Source organism: Thalia democratica, chromosome 5, assembly GCF_965202585.1.
Source record: "Thalia democratica chromosome 5, ktThaDemo2.hap1.1, whole genome shotgun sequence".
NCBI lineage: Eukaryota > Metazoa > Chordata > Thaliacea > Salpida > Salpidae > Thalia > Thalia democratica.
This window is the reverse complement of record NC_139169.1, coordinates 63,422,044-63,437,072: the sequence shown is the minus strand read 5'-3', so window position 1 is coordinate 63,437,072 and position 15,029 is coordinate 63,422,044. Positions and strand designations below refer to the sequence as shown.

Sequence of the window (15,029 nt, the reverse complement as noted above, 5' to 3'; positions counted from 1 at the left end):
GTAAAAACACTGTAGTATGAAGTTTTTTACACCATTTAAACACTTGAAAAGTTTTTAGCTTTAAAATATTTAGACATGTTTTTCAAAGAAAATAAACAAAACAGTTATATTGACGTTTAAAGTTAATTTGATTAAAAGGGTTTTAAATAAGTAATGACTTCATCATAAGCATAATAAACATACATGGTTGCCACAGATCGAGTTGAAAAAGTTTACTGACTTTTATAAATAAAATTTCTAATTAAAACCGATTTAGAAATACATAACCAAAGACATGAAATTATGAAAAGTTTTTCATTTTATATTTGTACAAGTTAAAGCAACAGTTATTTTGCAAAAGACTTTTATTTTTAAACATCATTAGCAAAATGCAGTTTTGATTGATGATAAACTTTCTTATTAACAGTAAGTTTATATAAAACATCCTGAACTTTTTTTGAAAATCTCTGTTGTTTGCTGACTTTTCTTCTTTTTTTTCGTTTTTTCCTGACTTTGTGGCAACCCTGCACATAATAAGTGTTAGGAATAGCATTTCCTAAAATATTTATTCAACAAACTGTTTTTTACACAATTCATTTAAATAATCTTATACTATATAGGAGTTTCTTACAATGACGAATTTGATAAGAAAAACTGTAATTACTATAAATGCCTCATACACATAATGAAGGCATTTAGGTCTTATTCATCAATGAAAAATTGTTAGTATTTTAATAAAAGTTTTTAGTTATATTTTTTATTAGATATAATTTTTTAAAGAGGATACTTTTTTGATAAGCTTAGATATTCATATAAAAATAATTTTACTTACATAAAAAAACATACAAAAATGTCTAAATTATCTTATTTAAATATGTTTTTAGTTTAAATACTTTATTACAAACATTCGAAATATTAAATACAAAATCAATAATATAAGTATAAATAAATCTTTTTCAATTTATTGTGAATTTAAAAAAACTGAGAATATATTATATAAATATATAGTTAAGCTAGTATAAAATAAATAATTACTAAGCATATATTTGGTTGACTGAATTTTGTTTTTTAGTCGAAGAAGTAAAAAATGGAGTCAGAGTAAACATTTTTTTCAAGTGAGCTCTAGTATAAGTTTTAGACAGTACTTTGTTTATAAATCTTCTAAGATAGTTTTAATGCTATAATTATTTGATTTTGAGGATAAACAAGCAATCAATCAATTTCTATTTAAAAAGTTCTTTTTTTTAAACAAGTATATATTGAAAAATTATAAAATTAACTTCTGTAAAGATAAAAAACAGACTTAAGTAGATTTTATACTTACATACAAGTTTAAAATTATTACTCTTTCAAAAAATACATACACATTATATTCAAAACTTTCTAACTTTAGATAAAAATTTATAAATTGTTTTTTTTTGAATTATGCAACAAACACTTTGCGAAATTCTAAGGTTTTTGTTGAATAACTTAAGTGGAGAGTTTGTTGTTACTTTTTTAAACTTCCGAAAAAATGGAAAAAAAAAAGCCTCAATATAATTCATATGATAAAATTCACAACAATTGAATTTTTTTAATTAATTGAAAACACTCGTTTTATTTTAGGTAAAAAGAAGCAACTTATGGTAAAAGAATGTTCATATGTTTTATATCTTAAGCGTATGGATTTTATAAAATAAGTAATCTATTATACTATTAGTCTTAATTGCAACCTAATTAAACTTTTTAATTTTAGCAAATTCGAAGACATAATGGTAAAAAAGGTTATAGAAATGTGCATTAAACAGACAAAGCATTTTATGTAAGTGATTTCTTTATATTAGCTTATTTCAACATAGCTCATTAGTTTTTGATAACTTAAGTTGCTAACATGATCATGTACAAAAAAAAAACTTCTAGCCCAAAAACTTTTTAGTATAGTACTAATGGTAAATTGTTATTTCTTTACTAGTGTTTTATATTCTTTTTACTGTGTAAAAGATTTACTTTGTTCAAAAAAGACTTAATAGCCAAATATGTAAGATTGACTAATTTTCATCTTATATTAAGTTATGACATTTTAACAGGATTGCCAAAAGTTTTCAAAAAAGTTCTAGGTTTTTTGATTTTCTTCTAAGCTTTAAAAAAAAACAATTAATTTTTCAATTTTTAGTCTGACATTAAATTTTAAGTAAAAAAAAGAAATATTGAAAACTTACTTTAATGCTAGGCCATAAGGAGGGACCAACATTTTTTTACAAAAAATAACTTTGGCTCGTATTTGAAAGTTTAGAGTATATACTATAAGATAATATTTTACAGAATAAAAATTTCAATTAACTTTTGAGATATAACAGTCTTGTAAAAAAGAACGATACAACTATATGGAACATAAAAATTTCAAGACCAATGTTTCTAGAATTTTGAAAAATTCATTAAAATATATCTTCCCCTTCAATTTTAAAGCAATTTACTTCAAACTTTCATTAATTGTTCTTTTTGATATTACAAACAACTTGTAAGAAGCGGATCAAAAAACTTAAAATAAAAAAGTCTTGAGTAAAACTTTATAAAAATTGTTTTATTACATAAACATAAAAATCTGTTTCCTACAACTTGTTCAAAATTTATGAGAAGTTTAAAACTACATCACAAATACTAATGGAGTAGAAAGATTTTATATCTATGATCGCTTGTATCTTAAAAGTTATTTTGAATTTTTTTAAACGGTAAAACACAACCGGTAGCTTAGCTTTTTATGTAAAAAAATAAATTTCAAGAAACTGATTTACAAATCTAATATAAATTTTATTATTTTACTTGTAAAAATTACTTATAACTTCAGGTTTTTGTTCAATGTTACATGTTTTTCCAGGTTAAATGTCAACCCTGACTTAAATCATTTATGTTGTATGAATTTTAAATCATTGAAATATTTTAGTCAGGAATTTAAATCCAAATCAAGTGACCAGAAGTTAAACTTGAAAGCTATGTGGGAGTTCTTTTTTGTAAAAGATATAATAGATGAAAGGGAAAAAGCATTTTTGCTACCTTGCGTTAGTGCCGCAGAAAGCATCCGTAAAATTAATTCGAAGTTAGAAAACTTCTTCAACGAAAATTTCAAAGAAAATAATGATGAACTTGTAGCAGAAGCTTTGATCAGCGTTAGTCATACTTTGTTAAATTTTCTTCTTAACGTTCTTGTAAAAAGTTTTGATGTGTTATTTAATACTCCAACTTTATTCAAACCTTAGTCATATTAAAAAAAAACCTCAAACAATAAGTTTTAAAAGTAATAAAATCATTTTACTTGGAAACTCGTACGACTAGTACAAAAAAGGAGCTTTATGGCGAACATACGTAAAATTTAATAAATTCCTTCATCATACTTAAACATCTTTGTATTGTAAAACTAATCAAACAGGGCATGTGCAAAGCAGTGGTTTATAAAAAATATGAAGATTGCTTAAACGGAAAAGGTGAATTAAATAGGTTGGAATATTTTAAAAACTATAACACAGCACATGGTCTCGGGTTGACAGAAATTTGCAACTCCGACCTCAGCCAGCTTTTTGCTGTTTTGAAGCGATTGATTGCTGATACAAAGGAAATGGAAAAGATCTTACAGCTGGAGAGAATTTTCGAAAAAGCTCAGCCAGTAAGTTTGGTACTACATAAGAAGACAAAATTATTCTTTCAACAAATACAAAATTATAATAACAAATGTTTCAATCGTATACTGCATTCGAAATTTTAAACATTTATTTAATGATAATAGTTTCATTTATATTGAACTTTAGCTGAGAAACATCGCTTGCCACGAAGTAACAGCCAGTCAACAAGACTTTGTAAGATCAACAGAACTTTTAATATCAACACTTTTTTCTGAAAGAAAAAGCTGCACTTATTTTCAAAATGAAGTCGATGATCTAATAAAGCTTTATTTCCAGGTGATTTCTTTATTTTATATTTTTGCATAACTAATGAGAAACAAGTTTACCTCGACAGTAAAAAAATTAGTTTATTTTAACAAGTCAGAATCGCACTAGCTGAAACTATTTGTTTAGGTAAAGTATGAAGAAATTCCACAAGCTATCTTAAATGAAGGATTTAAAGACAACTTCGTACTGACCATACCGACAAGAAGTTCAAATCGGTGGCTTTTAGAAGGAGCTGAAAATAGCAAAGATGTTTTGCTGAAGTTTATGAGCAAAAACTAACACTTAAAAGAAATATTTTTACGTGGATATTTAATAGGCTATGATAAAAAACTGTTAGTTTTGTTAAAGTGTACATAGCTATTAGCTACTGAGTTTAACTATTATTTGAGATGAGTATTAATTCTGTATCTTAAAACTTACTCAAGTTACCATTATTTAATTTTAAACTCATATTTAGAAAACAACTTTTAAAAGATAAAAAATATACATTTATAATCTTTTATTTTTATAAAGTTTCATAAACATATTAATTAAAATTACAGAGACTTAAAAGAAAAAAAATCTTTTCGGAATCCGTTAGTCTTCTTAAGATCTTTATATTTTTCTACTGCACTTAAAAATTTGATCATTTATTTACAATAATCATATAGATTACCTTAACAACTTTTTTTTTCTATTAATAAAAGTTTTGTTTTTACTTTATTGAAAACTATTAATTTACATACAATTAAAGAATTATTCTAGTTTGCAATACCACACAGTAATTAAATTAAGTTTTTACCAATCTTTTTTTTAATGTTTTACAAAATAAAAATATAACTTGTTCCATTCTTTTATACTTTGATCTAATAAAATACGTGTATTAGAAACAAGTAGAGCAACTACTTGAGTAGTAAAAGTTACTTATAGTTTTTTTCAGTGATAGTCAACTTATAACTTTCAACTTGTTAACGACTGAAGAGGTTAATGCAATCAAGTATAAGGTCTTTGTTGTATATGAGTAAGTTTTATTTGTGTTTTTTTTGTTAGAAATAAAAATTGTTTCAAAAAAGATTTAAGTTAATTGTAAAAATTACTAAATAAATTACATAATAACCATTCTTATTAAATAATTATTTCTAGTTGTTTCTGTGTTTAGAAAATTAAATAGCTTAACTTACATTATATGAATAACGAAGTAATATATAAAATATAATAAAACGTTTTTCAATTTTGTTTTAAAATATGATATATTTTACAGTTTTTTTCACAGTTTTATAGCTGTTAAGCTAATTGTTATTTTTAATATGTTACTTTCTTTAAATTAAGAACACAGATGTTTCAATTAAAAAATACATAATAGGTAATTATCATTGGTTAAATGTTTTAAAATTTTGTTTCCTTTCAGATTTATTTGTACTTCAATAATGAATGAAACGCAAAACACAGAAGCTGAAGTATGTAAACTTTAACATTTTTATTTCAATTTTGAGTTACATATTTAATACAACAATTGTTATATAACAACTCACATAATAGTTAGTGTTAAAATGTGTAAAATGTACAAAATAAAATTTACTTTTAATAGGGCAAATTTAGTACATACAAAATTGCACTTACCTTAAAAGATGAATTGAAAGTTGACCTGGATGAGACTCTTACACACCTGAACTCTCTGCAAAAAGTAGATGTTTTGAAATAAGCTTTGTAGAGTTTAAAAAATTAGTGAGTTCTAACAACGAAGGAATTACATTTACTTTTACATGTGATTTGAAAAGTTTAAATTAAACTGATAGTATTGAATTCTTATAATTTTTTACTTACTTTCCTTTCTATAATGAAACTTTACAGTCATAATAGGCTGCTTGAATTTTTATTTTTGTTTTGATAAAGTAAATTATTTAGTGTGTTTGCTGTTGTTCTATTGTTTAAGAATATAGAGTAAGTAACATATAATAACAAAGTGTAAGTACCAATGAAGTTGCTTATTGAATAACTTTTAGCTAAAAACTAATCGACTGATTAAGTCTTTTCTTTCCCCTAAAAGGGGGGATGTTAAACAATCAAATTCTTAAAATTGTTAATATTATGAATTATCTCAATTAACAAATAATTTCTCAAAACATTTTTTCACTACTTTCATCTTATCAATTAGATCTGGATGAACTTTTTTTAATTTATAATACTTTTCGAGATATGTCAAAAGAAGTTTAAAAACATGCTAAAATATGTCTATTTTTGATAAATTGAATTTTATGTCTTAATAATTAATTTCTTCAATTTGTTTTCTTACCACCAAAATCTGGTTTATTAGACATACGTGAAAGCTTTTTCTTTCTAATTAATTTTTTTGAGATTTCCCCTCTCACCTTTTTCTTTAGATTTGAATTGTCATGTAACTTAAAAAGAGATACTTTCTAAAACAGTGCCTAGTCAGTAGGTCCTTTGCAACCAGTTAATCATACTGCTAGAACAACTAAAAATTTTAGCACTAACAGAAACTTTTCAAAGTAAACATTTTTTTACAAAGTAACCATTCTCATTTATCTAGATGCGACATTTTAGTAAAAAAAAATACATAGGAGATGTAAATAGTCAATTCAAAAAAGTTACCAAAATATTAGACGGCTTTTTAAATTATCTGGAGTTAAATATAGATACAAACAAAATAAATTGCAAGCAACAGAAATACTTCAGTGTAATTAGGTGCATGAGAGAAGTAAGATACTTTTAATTTGTTTTTATCGTTACTAAACACTTTTCTAAAATTTCTCTAATAATTCAAGTATTTTAAACTTTAAAATGTTTTTAAATTAGTATTTTTTGCAGTAAAGTTTATCTTTATTGAGCTAGAAAATTGAAAAACTATTTTTGAGTGCGTAAAATAGCACTAAAAAATTTATTTTAATACGATGTACTTTAACAGTTTTGGAATAGAAGAGTCAACCATTTAAACTACAGTGTTTTCAGTCCGACAATCGACATAGCCTATAAGCAGTACATCCTTAGAAATGATTTTCTGCAATCTGACAGCAACAACATACAAACCAAAAGAGTGTTCTACAGTTTCGGATTGCATTGCGGTGTAGCAGACTGCACTAAACATCTCAGTGAAAAAGTAAACCATTTTTGGGTATCTTTTTATAATTTGCACTATAAGTAAATTAATAAAATTTCGACAGAAAACAGCCTCAATAAATTTCAATACAAATTTACAAATTTTACAGTCAGCTAAATTTGAAAGCTGGCTAGTTGATTTAACCGATTCGCTGTACGCTGGACCAGATATAAGTAACCCACCAAAAGTTAGCTACTGCTATTTACACTTTTTCGACCAAACTGTTTTTTAAATTCAATACTTTCATGAACTTATTTATGCTGATTGGTTTTCGAATTCCGTCAATTAAAAGTTTCAAAACAGTTTGTTGAGAAATTGTGACAATTTTAAGAACTTAATCTTATTAACAGACTAATCCATCGTGCCTAGTTGGAATGTTGTTCAGTGAAGATGAAAATAACATGCAACAACCAGTCGAGAATCGTATTTCTGTTAAATATGGAAAAAAAATAAAAAGTTGTGAAGTTGACGCAAACTGGAACAACAGAGAAAAACTGTTGGTCACAGTAAAGTAAGTTGCATTTTAATAACCTAACTAATCTTATTAATAATAATCTTACTGAGATAATTGTTAATTAAAGTAAAGTGTTTGCACCGCACAAAATTTAATGTCAAATATTAATGTTACTGCAGCAGTTACTTACATGTATTACAGAACAAAAAAAAACAGGTTCAAGGTTTATTGCGAAGCTAAAAAGGCAATAGATGAATTTGAAAGAAGTTTGAATCCTCTACTAGGAGCTCGGTCAATTACTTGGATCGCTAACACAAACGTTAATAAAAACTTATTTTGATGCATTTTTATGCTTGCATTCCTACTAACGAAGTGCTTAACAAGCTTTTTAAACACTTAGCTTTAAAATGTTAACACTTTAATATAAAATTAAGTGCTACAATCTTGTTCTTTAAAACTTTTATTTTTTTTAACTTTGTTGGTAGTTTAAAACAACAATTTCTAGCTTAAGCTGAATATAACATAACTAAAACCCAAGGTAGCCTCAAAAAGTAAATAACCATTATTTTTATAAATAAAAAATGTTATACAAATATAAAATAGACCAAAAGAAACGAGAGTTACGTATAGATTATAATGATCTTTTTTACTTTTATTTACAGATGATGAAAGAAGGTTTGGAAGAGGTTGAAAACAAAACACTGCATTTGTTTGTTCCTAAAAAGTTTAGTGTAACTATAAAAGAAATAAAATATTTCTACAAAGCACAATTTGTTTACCACGGCCGAAATCAAACCAACATATATTATCTTGTGTAAGTTATAAATCTAGTCTTGAATGTTCTTCGATTTTTCAAAATTAAAGTTCTGTAAAGCTAACTCATTGACAAATGAATACAAAACACTGGTGAAGTTATTTTTTTAATTTTTGGTTATTACAATAAACTGCAAATTCATCTTTTCAAAGTAAACCATATAATGATTAAACATTTTAAAATTTTAAGTACAAAACAAGCGGTTGAAGTAGTTAAATAAAACCTTATAAATAAAAACAGTTTTAATAACCGTTACAACGCTGAAACGGCCTTAAACAACCCTAGAGGTGAAGACAAAATCTTTTGGGCAAAAAGTAAAACCCTCATCAAACAAATTAATCAGAAATGTAAAGATTTTAAAAGCATACAGCTCGAAGTAAGTTTACTTAAATTAAACAAGGCTGCAAAAATTTGTTATTTATTTAGACTATTGGTATAAGTAGAGTCTATACTAAAGACCCTTACATCGTTTAGTGGTAAAAAAAAAATTCTAAAGATTTTTTTTAATTTTTTAGAGTGTTTTTGTAGGAGTAATACTAAAATAATAGCAAGGCGAAAAGAAAAGGGCAATAAAAATAATTAAAGATCAAGAGGCGTGTAACAAAATTTACGCTGAAAAAATTAAAAGTCGAAAGAAGTATTTCGATGAATTTGGACAACAGAAAAAAAAGGTTTTGTAATTTATAAAAAAATAAATATACTTTTGAAGTAGTAATGAGTAACAGTTATAAATGCATGAGTGTTTAAGAAAGTATAAACGAAAAAATATTTATTAGGAGAACAATGAAAATTATTGGTTAAAAAAAGACACTAATAAGCTATGGCAATTTAAAAAGTATTAATGAAATGGCATCGCTCACGGTGGAGAGATGCATAAGGAGAGATTCTTTCATTGTTTGAACATTGAGAAAATATAAAAAAGTTAACCGCAATGCATTCCTGATGAAAATTTGAATCAAATATGTTACCCATTTTAAGTAGCAATCAATTGGATGCTGATGCAAAATTTTGTGTTTAATTTAGCAACGGATATTTATCACCTAGAATTTGAGCGGGACATTCAATTCAAACCTTCCTGCAGACAGTTTTTATCAACATGTAGTTCTAGTGATCAAAATTATTATTGTTATAAAGCGTTTTACCTAATCAATAGTTATTTCTTATGATTGTTTTTGATTTTTAATTTAAGTATAAAATTCTTATATTAATCTATACATTTCTTAACTGCCTTTCACTTAAGCTCCATCTAATTGTTTAGCTTATAATTCTTTTTAAAGTTGTTTCTGAAATAACTTTTGTATTATCGGTACAGTTTTTTATCTTATTTTTGTATGTATCCTTTATTTACAATAAAACGGTCGTTTTTTAATTGTTATGCTTATTTTTTATAAAGTAGTGTTTTGTTATGTAATATTTAGTTATGAGTAGTTTAAAACCCCTTTAAGTATTCTTACAGAAACTTTTTACAAAGTTTTAATATTTGTTTTCCTAAGTTATTCAGTATTTGAACTAAAATCAAAAATAAGTTTATTCGTACAGTGGGCCAGAGTCTGAACTAGAAATAGAGTATAAATCTTGAATAAAATAAATGGTTGTAATTCTTTAGAAAATACTTTTCAATGCAGCCTGAAATTACACCAATAGAACTTTTTTATTAGATTTTTTAAATCCTTAAATAAAGCACGATAAAAGACTTTAAATAGTAATTTCTTAAACTTTATAGCTGTATTAATAGATTTATTTAAAATTGTGAAATGTTACATATAAAACTTAAATTTTTTAAATGTTTGTGTTGTAACAGCTTGTAATATTTTTATCTATTAGATGATAAACATAAAGTTTTAATAATAATAATACAAGAACTGTTTCATTTCATATTTATCAACCTTTAAAAAAAGAAAGTGTATGAAATGTTTTTGAAGAATTAATTAGGTAAAAGGTCTAAAAAATTAAAAATAATTATTACTTTGAGTTAGCTGGAGATGTTTTAACATTTTTTTCTAATTTATTAAGTCTCAGGTTTTTTAAATACAATCATATATCTCCAGCTTGTATCCAAAAGACCTTATTTTATTTAGTTTTACTAGATTTTAACTTAACAAGTGAAAACAAACACTCTTTTTGTTATAAAATTGCACCTTTTTAAAGCGTTTTCATTTTTAAAATTTAGAAGATTAAGTGTTTTATTGACATGTGTTACAAAATGAACTAATAAAAATGCGACGTGTGTAGAGTCTGATGAAAGTCTGTTCGTATTCGTTCAAGCATGTCTTCCAACTAAAGACTTCCATTTTTAGTCAAATTTTTAGTTGTGAGATTGCCTGTCTGAAGTCATCTCCTTATAGTCAAAAGAAATTATATGTATGTATTAATTATGTAGAAACTTTTTACAGAAAAAATAAATCATTTTAAAATATTTAAAAAAATTTTGCAGATTAGAATTATGTATTAAATGTTATTTAGAATAAAAAGACTTGTTTATTTGGCTTAGTTATTTGGTGGCTAGTTGTAAGAAAGAAAACAAACAACTAAATTTCATATTATACTATGTCGTCAAAAAGTACGCACTACCCGTGCTAAGTACGCACTTTTTGGTCGGGTTCAATTTGCGTACTTGTAGTCTACTGTACTTGAACACACCACAGGCATCAATAATTTAACAATATCACTAAGTCTGTGGTAAACAATTACAACAATATAACATTCTATAAAACAATATGTAAATAAGTATTCTTTTTTGAAACTTAAAGGCTTGTTAACTTTTTATTTCTTACAAAATCATTTACACTCTTATAGTTGTTTTTAGTTTTACAATATTTTAAAATAGAAACTTAAAGATTAAAAGTTTTGTTTTCTTTGTTAATGAAACATCTAATCATTATTATAACTATTTTCAAACTGGATATATTATCTTATTTTAAAAACTTTATTAGAAAAGCACTTTAACATTGTTTAATGAAAATGAGTTAACAAATTTATTTTTTAATTAACTACCTTTTTTTTATTTTAAAACTTTTACTATCAAAAAACATTAATAATCATTAGTATAACTTTAATATCGACGCTAGTAATTGGGGAACGGGTCAAATATGTATGAAGGGACACTCTTGCACGAAGACTTTTTAACACAAAGGGACATTTTTGAACAAGAATATTTATGTACAAAGAGTCAATTTAGCATGAGGGGTCTCTTTTGCACGAAGACACTTTTGTATGAGAGTAAAAAACAAATAAAATCAAATGAAAAAAATTATAAGAAAAAAGAGAGAAAGTAAAAAAATAGTAATAAAGAAACAAAAAAGATAAAAACAAGTTACCAACCGAGAGTAAGGATTAGGGGTAGCAGTGAAAGAAAAAAGAAAAATAAAGAAAAAATAAAAACTTAATAAAAATTATTAATAAAAAACAAATAACATTAAAATGGTTAAAGAAAAATTCAAAAAAAAACAATAAAAAAATTACCAACTGAGGGTAAGGGTTAGGGGTAATAGTGATAGAGATAGCATTTAAAAACATATTTTACATTAAAAATATAAAATAAACCTAATTTATGCAATATTAAAAATTATTAATTTTTTTTTGAAATTTTTAGAACTCTAAAATGCGTAACTAAACGAGAGTGCGTAACGTCACGAGTGCGTAAAGATGTGAAAGGTTACTTTACATTACAACTGCAAGCCAGCTATTAAAAAGTTACATTATGGGATATTGTTATTTAGAACTTAACAAAGTTAAAATTGAGTTTTTTATATGATGGGTATTTTAGGTTCATATTTTCAACACTACAATGTAGTGCAGGCAAATATGCAATAAAAAATAACATAGCTCTATAACTCAATATGAGAAAATAAAAATTTAATTCAATGCTTGCCTAAACACAGAAAAAACCAAACTATCAATAATTCATACGTTATGAATTTCCTTAATATAAGACTATTTGAAATATAAAATAACTTATATTTAACTTTTTGATTAAACCTGTAGGTATTTAATTTTTGTACGCATGAAACATTGATCAACCTATTTTATCTTCTATGGACTAATTTTAAATGTTACAATTAGACAATTAACACAAATAACTGCTTAAATTTTATAAGGCTGTTTACGATTTGGATCGTTGTATTGACATGATAATCTGCCTTGCAATTAAATACTTGACTTCGAGTAAAGTTTAACTAAATATGATAGATTTGCATGTACACTACAAAAGCAACATTAGATAACTAATTACCGTTATAAATAATGATGTATCTACTTAACTCTTCAGAACAAAGAAGCTTTTGAATTGAAAATTTTTACGCTGAAGTAGGTGTAATCATAGGCATTTTGAAACACTTTTGGAACAATTATGATTTTTTATAAAGATAACAGAGGTACTTTGGTACAAGAAAATCCTCCCAGTTCTTCAAAGACTCCACAAGACTCCATCGACTATTTTTCGGTTTCAAAGTCAAGAACTACAAAGTTTTTTTGACGTTTGAAAAAAAATAAAAGTTTGTTTCCGCACGAAACAGCGTCGGCGGCAGTAAGAGCAAACATATCAAATATCGGAGGATCTCCGAGCATAACAAACTTTTTGCAAACCGAATCGTAGACTTCACTTGAGAATAAGGTTGTATCGATAACGAACAGCCTGTTTTGGCCGACGACCAAACTGTGTAAGCATCTTCCTTTGTTCATGACAGGCAGGTAGGTCCACGAGTTGTCCACGTGATCGAAGACCTCAGCAGTGTTCGTGAAACGTCGTTTATGCCCGCCGCAAACGACGATCCTGCCTTCAAAGACTGCGCACGCCGATAAAACTCTCGGTTCGTTGGTGCTTCAAACTTTCCTGAAATCGTGACTTTTCGTGTTGAACTCGGTGCAAGAGTTGCTTTCGTCTCGGTTTTCATGGTCTCCCCCTATAACGTAGATGCTGCCCATGAATGAAGTGACGCAAAAGCCGCGGACTTTTTCGTTCATGTCGGCAACCACACTCCAAGCGTTGGCGGCAAACGAATACTTTTCAACGGACGTTATGCAAGCATCATCCTTATCAATCCCGCAAAAAACGTAAACTTCGCGGTTTACACAAGCTACCGCTTTCCTCAGATTTCTTTCTTCGATTAGAGGCGGTAGGGTTGTGACGGCAAACGAGTTGTTTGCTGCGATCATGCGAACATCTCTCATAGCGTCGTACAAGTCCAGATAAGCTTTGCTGCCTCCGCAGACTAAAATGCCAAAATTGCTCTGGTTGCAACACCTGCCCTCGATCCTAGGCTTGTCTGAACGGCTGCTGTTTTTATCTTTTATAACTTTTTTTATAAAACTTACGCAATCGTCATTGGTTGAAAAAAATGAGTTTTTGTTCAGGATGAAGTTCAAAGCTGCAACTGACAACAAGGAAAGGCGAACGCTTTGCAAAATCGATCGCGCGTGCTCACCGCGTTCAGCCGGTTTGTGGGCGAGCCACGCTTCTGCCGCACCGAACACCTGCAGCTCTGAATCGACGTGCAGCTCCGAGCTGAGAAGTATCTTTTCCACGCAAGCCAAGTCCAGTTCCAAAAAGTTTTGAGAGCCGGCGACCATTGGGAAGCAGCGCTCGATGAAAAGCAGCGCGAATTCCGACAGCTTCGGCATGTTGAAAAGGTGGGATAAGCGGTAGTAGAACGCTGCGTTGTCGGCATCAATCTTCTTTTCAAAATGCTTGCAGATTTCAAATTGCTTCGCTTCGTTCGGCAACGTCTTGTTTGATTTCAAGCGCTGCATGATGTTTTTCGCCTCAGATTTTGTGATTCCTGTTATTTATGAAGTTAAAAGTTTTACGTTGGGAAAATAATATTTTTAAAAACAGAGCGAAAAATATGTTTCATATCTTATCAAAATATGTTAAAATTCATACGCAAACTTAAAATTAGACTGGTCGCGAAATTAAAAAAAAAAAAAATTCTCTAATCTTGATAGTAACAATCGTAATATAAAAAACATGTTATGTGCTCAATTGAATTAAATTTTAAATGCCTAAACAGTAAATATAAACATTTTGTACTACATTGCAACCAAAACAGGTCAAGTACATACTGCATGACAAAAATGTTTGTATGCATATATAAAACTTAATAATTAAATTTATTTTACATTTATAGAAACTACCATACTTGTTATTTAAGTTATATTCTATTCTCACCTTGTTTAACAGAGTTGCTGGGTTGCATAGTTCTTTCTTTGCAAGAGTTAAAAGAATTATTTTTTCTAATTTTTTTCCTTGTAAACCATTAACTGATGGATTTTGATTTGATTGGTGAAGTTTTGCTGTAGTTAAATATTTTAAGTCTGAAAACGTTGTTATAAAAAACCAACTTTAATTTTAAAAAATCTACATTTGAAAAAATATAAAACTAATTTAATTTTTTTTAATTTAACGTCAGCACAGATTTCAATCACATTTTATAAGAAACATTGGCAATCAAACTTTTGACATCAAAAAAATTTTATATTCCACATCTCTGATTTGAACTGCTAAGTTTGTTGAGTTTTAAAAGTATGAGAAAAGAAACGTTTTAAAACAGGTTCAAGATGAAGATTTAAATATTTTTACCATTTTTGTTGTGCTGAACTTACTTCGAGAAAAAGTAGACATAAAGAGAGAAATATTAAGCAAAGTAAGTTATAGAACACTTTATAATTAATGTGAAAATATAAACTTATGGAATAAAACACGTTTAGTGTTATAAAAAAATATTTTAACTGTCAAAAACTATAAAATAAGTTAATAAAACAAATAAA

General features: G+C 27.0%; 1 protein-coding gene across 1 annotated transcript; it reads right to left on the bottom strand.

The window, feature by feature from the left end:
- Positions 1-13,085: 13,085 nt before the first annotated feature.
- LOC145836733 (kelch-like protein 31) lies at positions 13,086-14,458 on the bottom strand. Its single transcript, XM_082944511.1, has 2 exons — positions 14,431-14,458; positions 13,086-14,041 (listed from the first exon to the last, which is right to left on the bottom strand). Exons 1-2 carry the CDS (start codon positions 14,456-14,458, stop codon positions 13,086-13,088), a joined length of 984 nt encoding a protein of 327 aa, XP_082800637.1.
- Positions 14,459-15,029: the final 571 nt, after the last annotated feature.

Excerpts from the sequence above, each read along its gene's own strand:
- LOC145836733 (XM_082944511.1), bottom strand. The coding sequence starts at position 14,458 with ATGCAACCCAGCAACTCTGTTAAACAAG. Across the intron at positions 14,042-14,430 it reads CAGCAACTCTGTTAAACAAG|GAATCACAAAATCTGAGGCG; the intron begins GTGAGAATAGAA and ends CATAAATAACAG.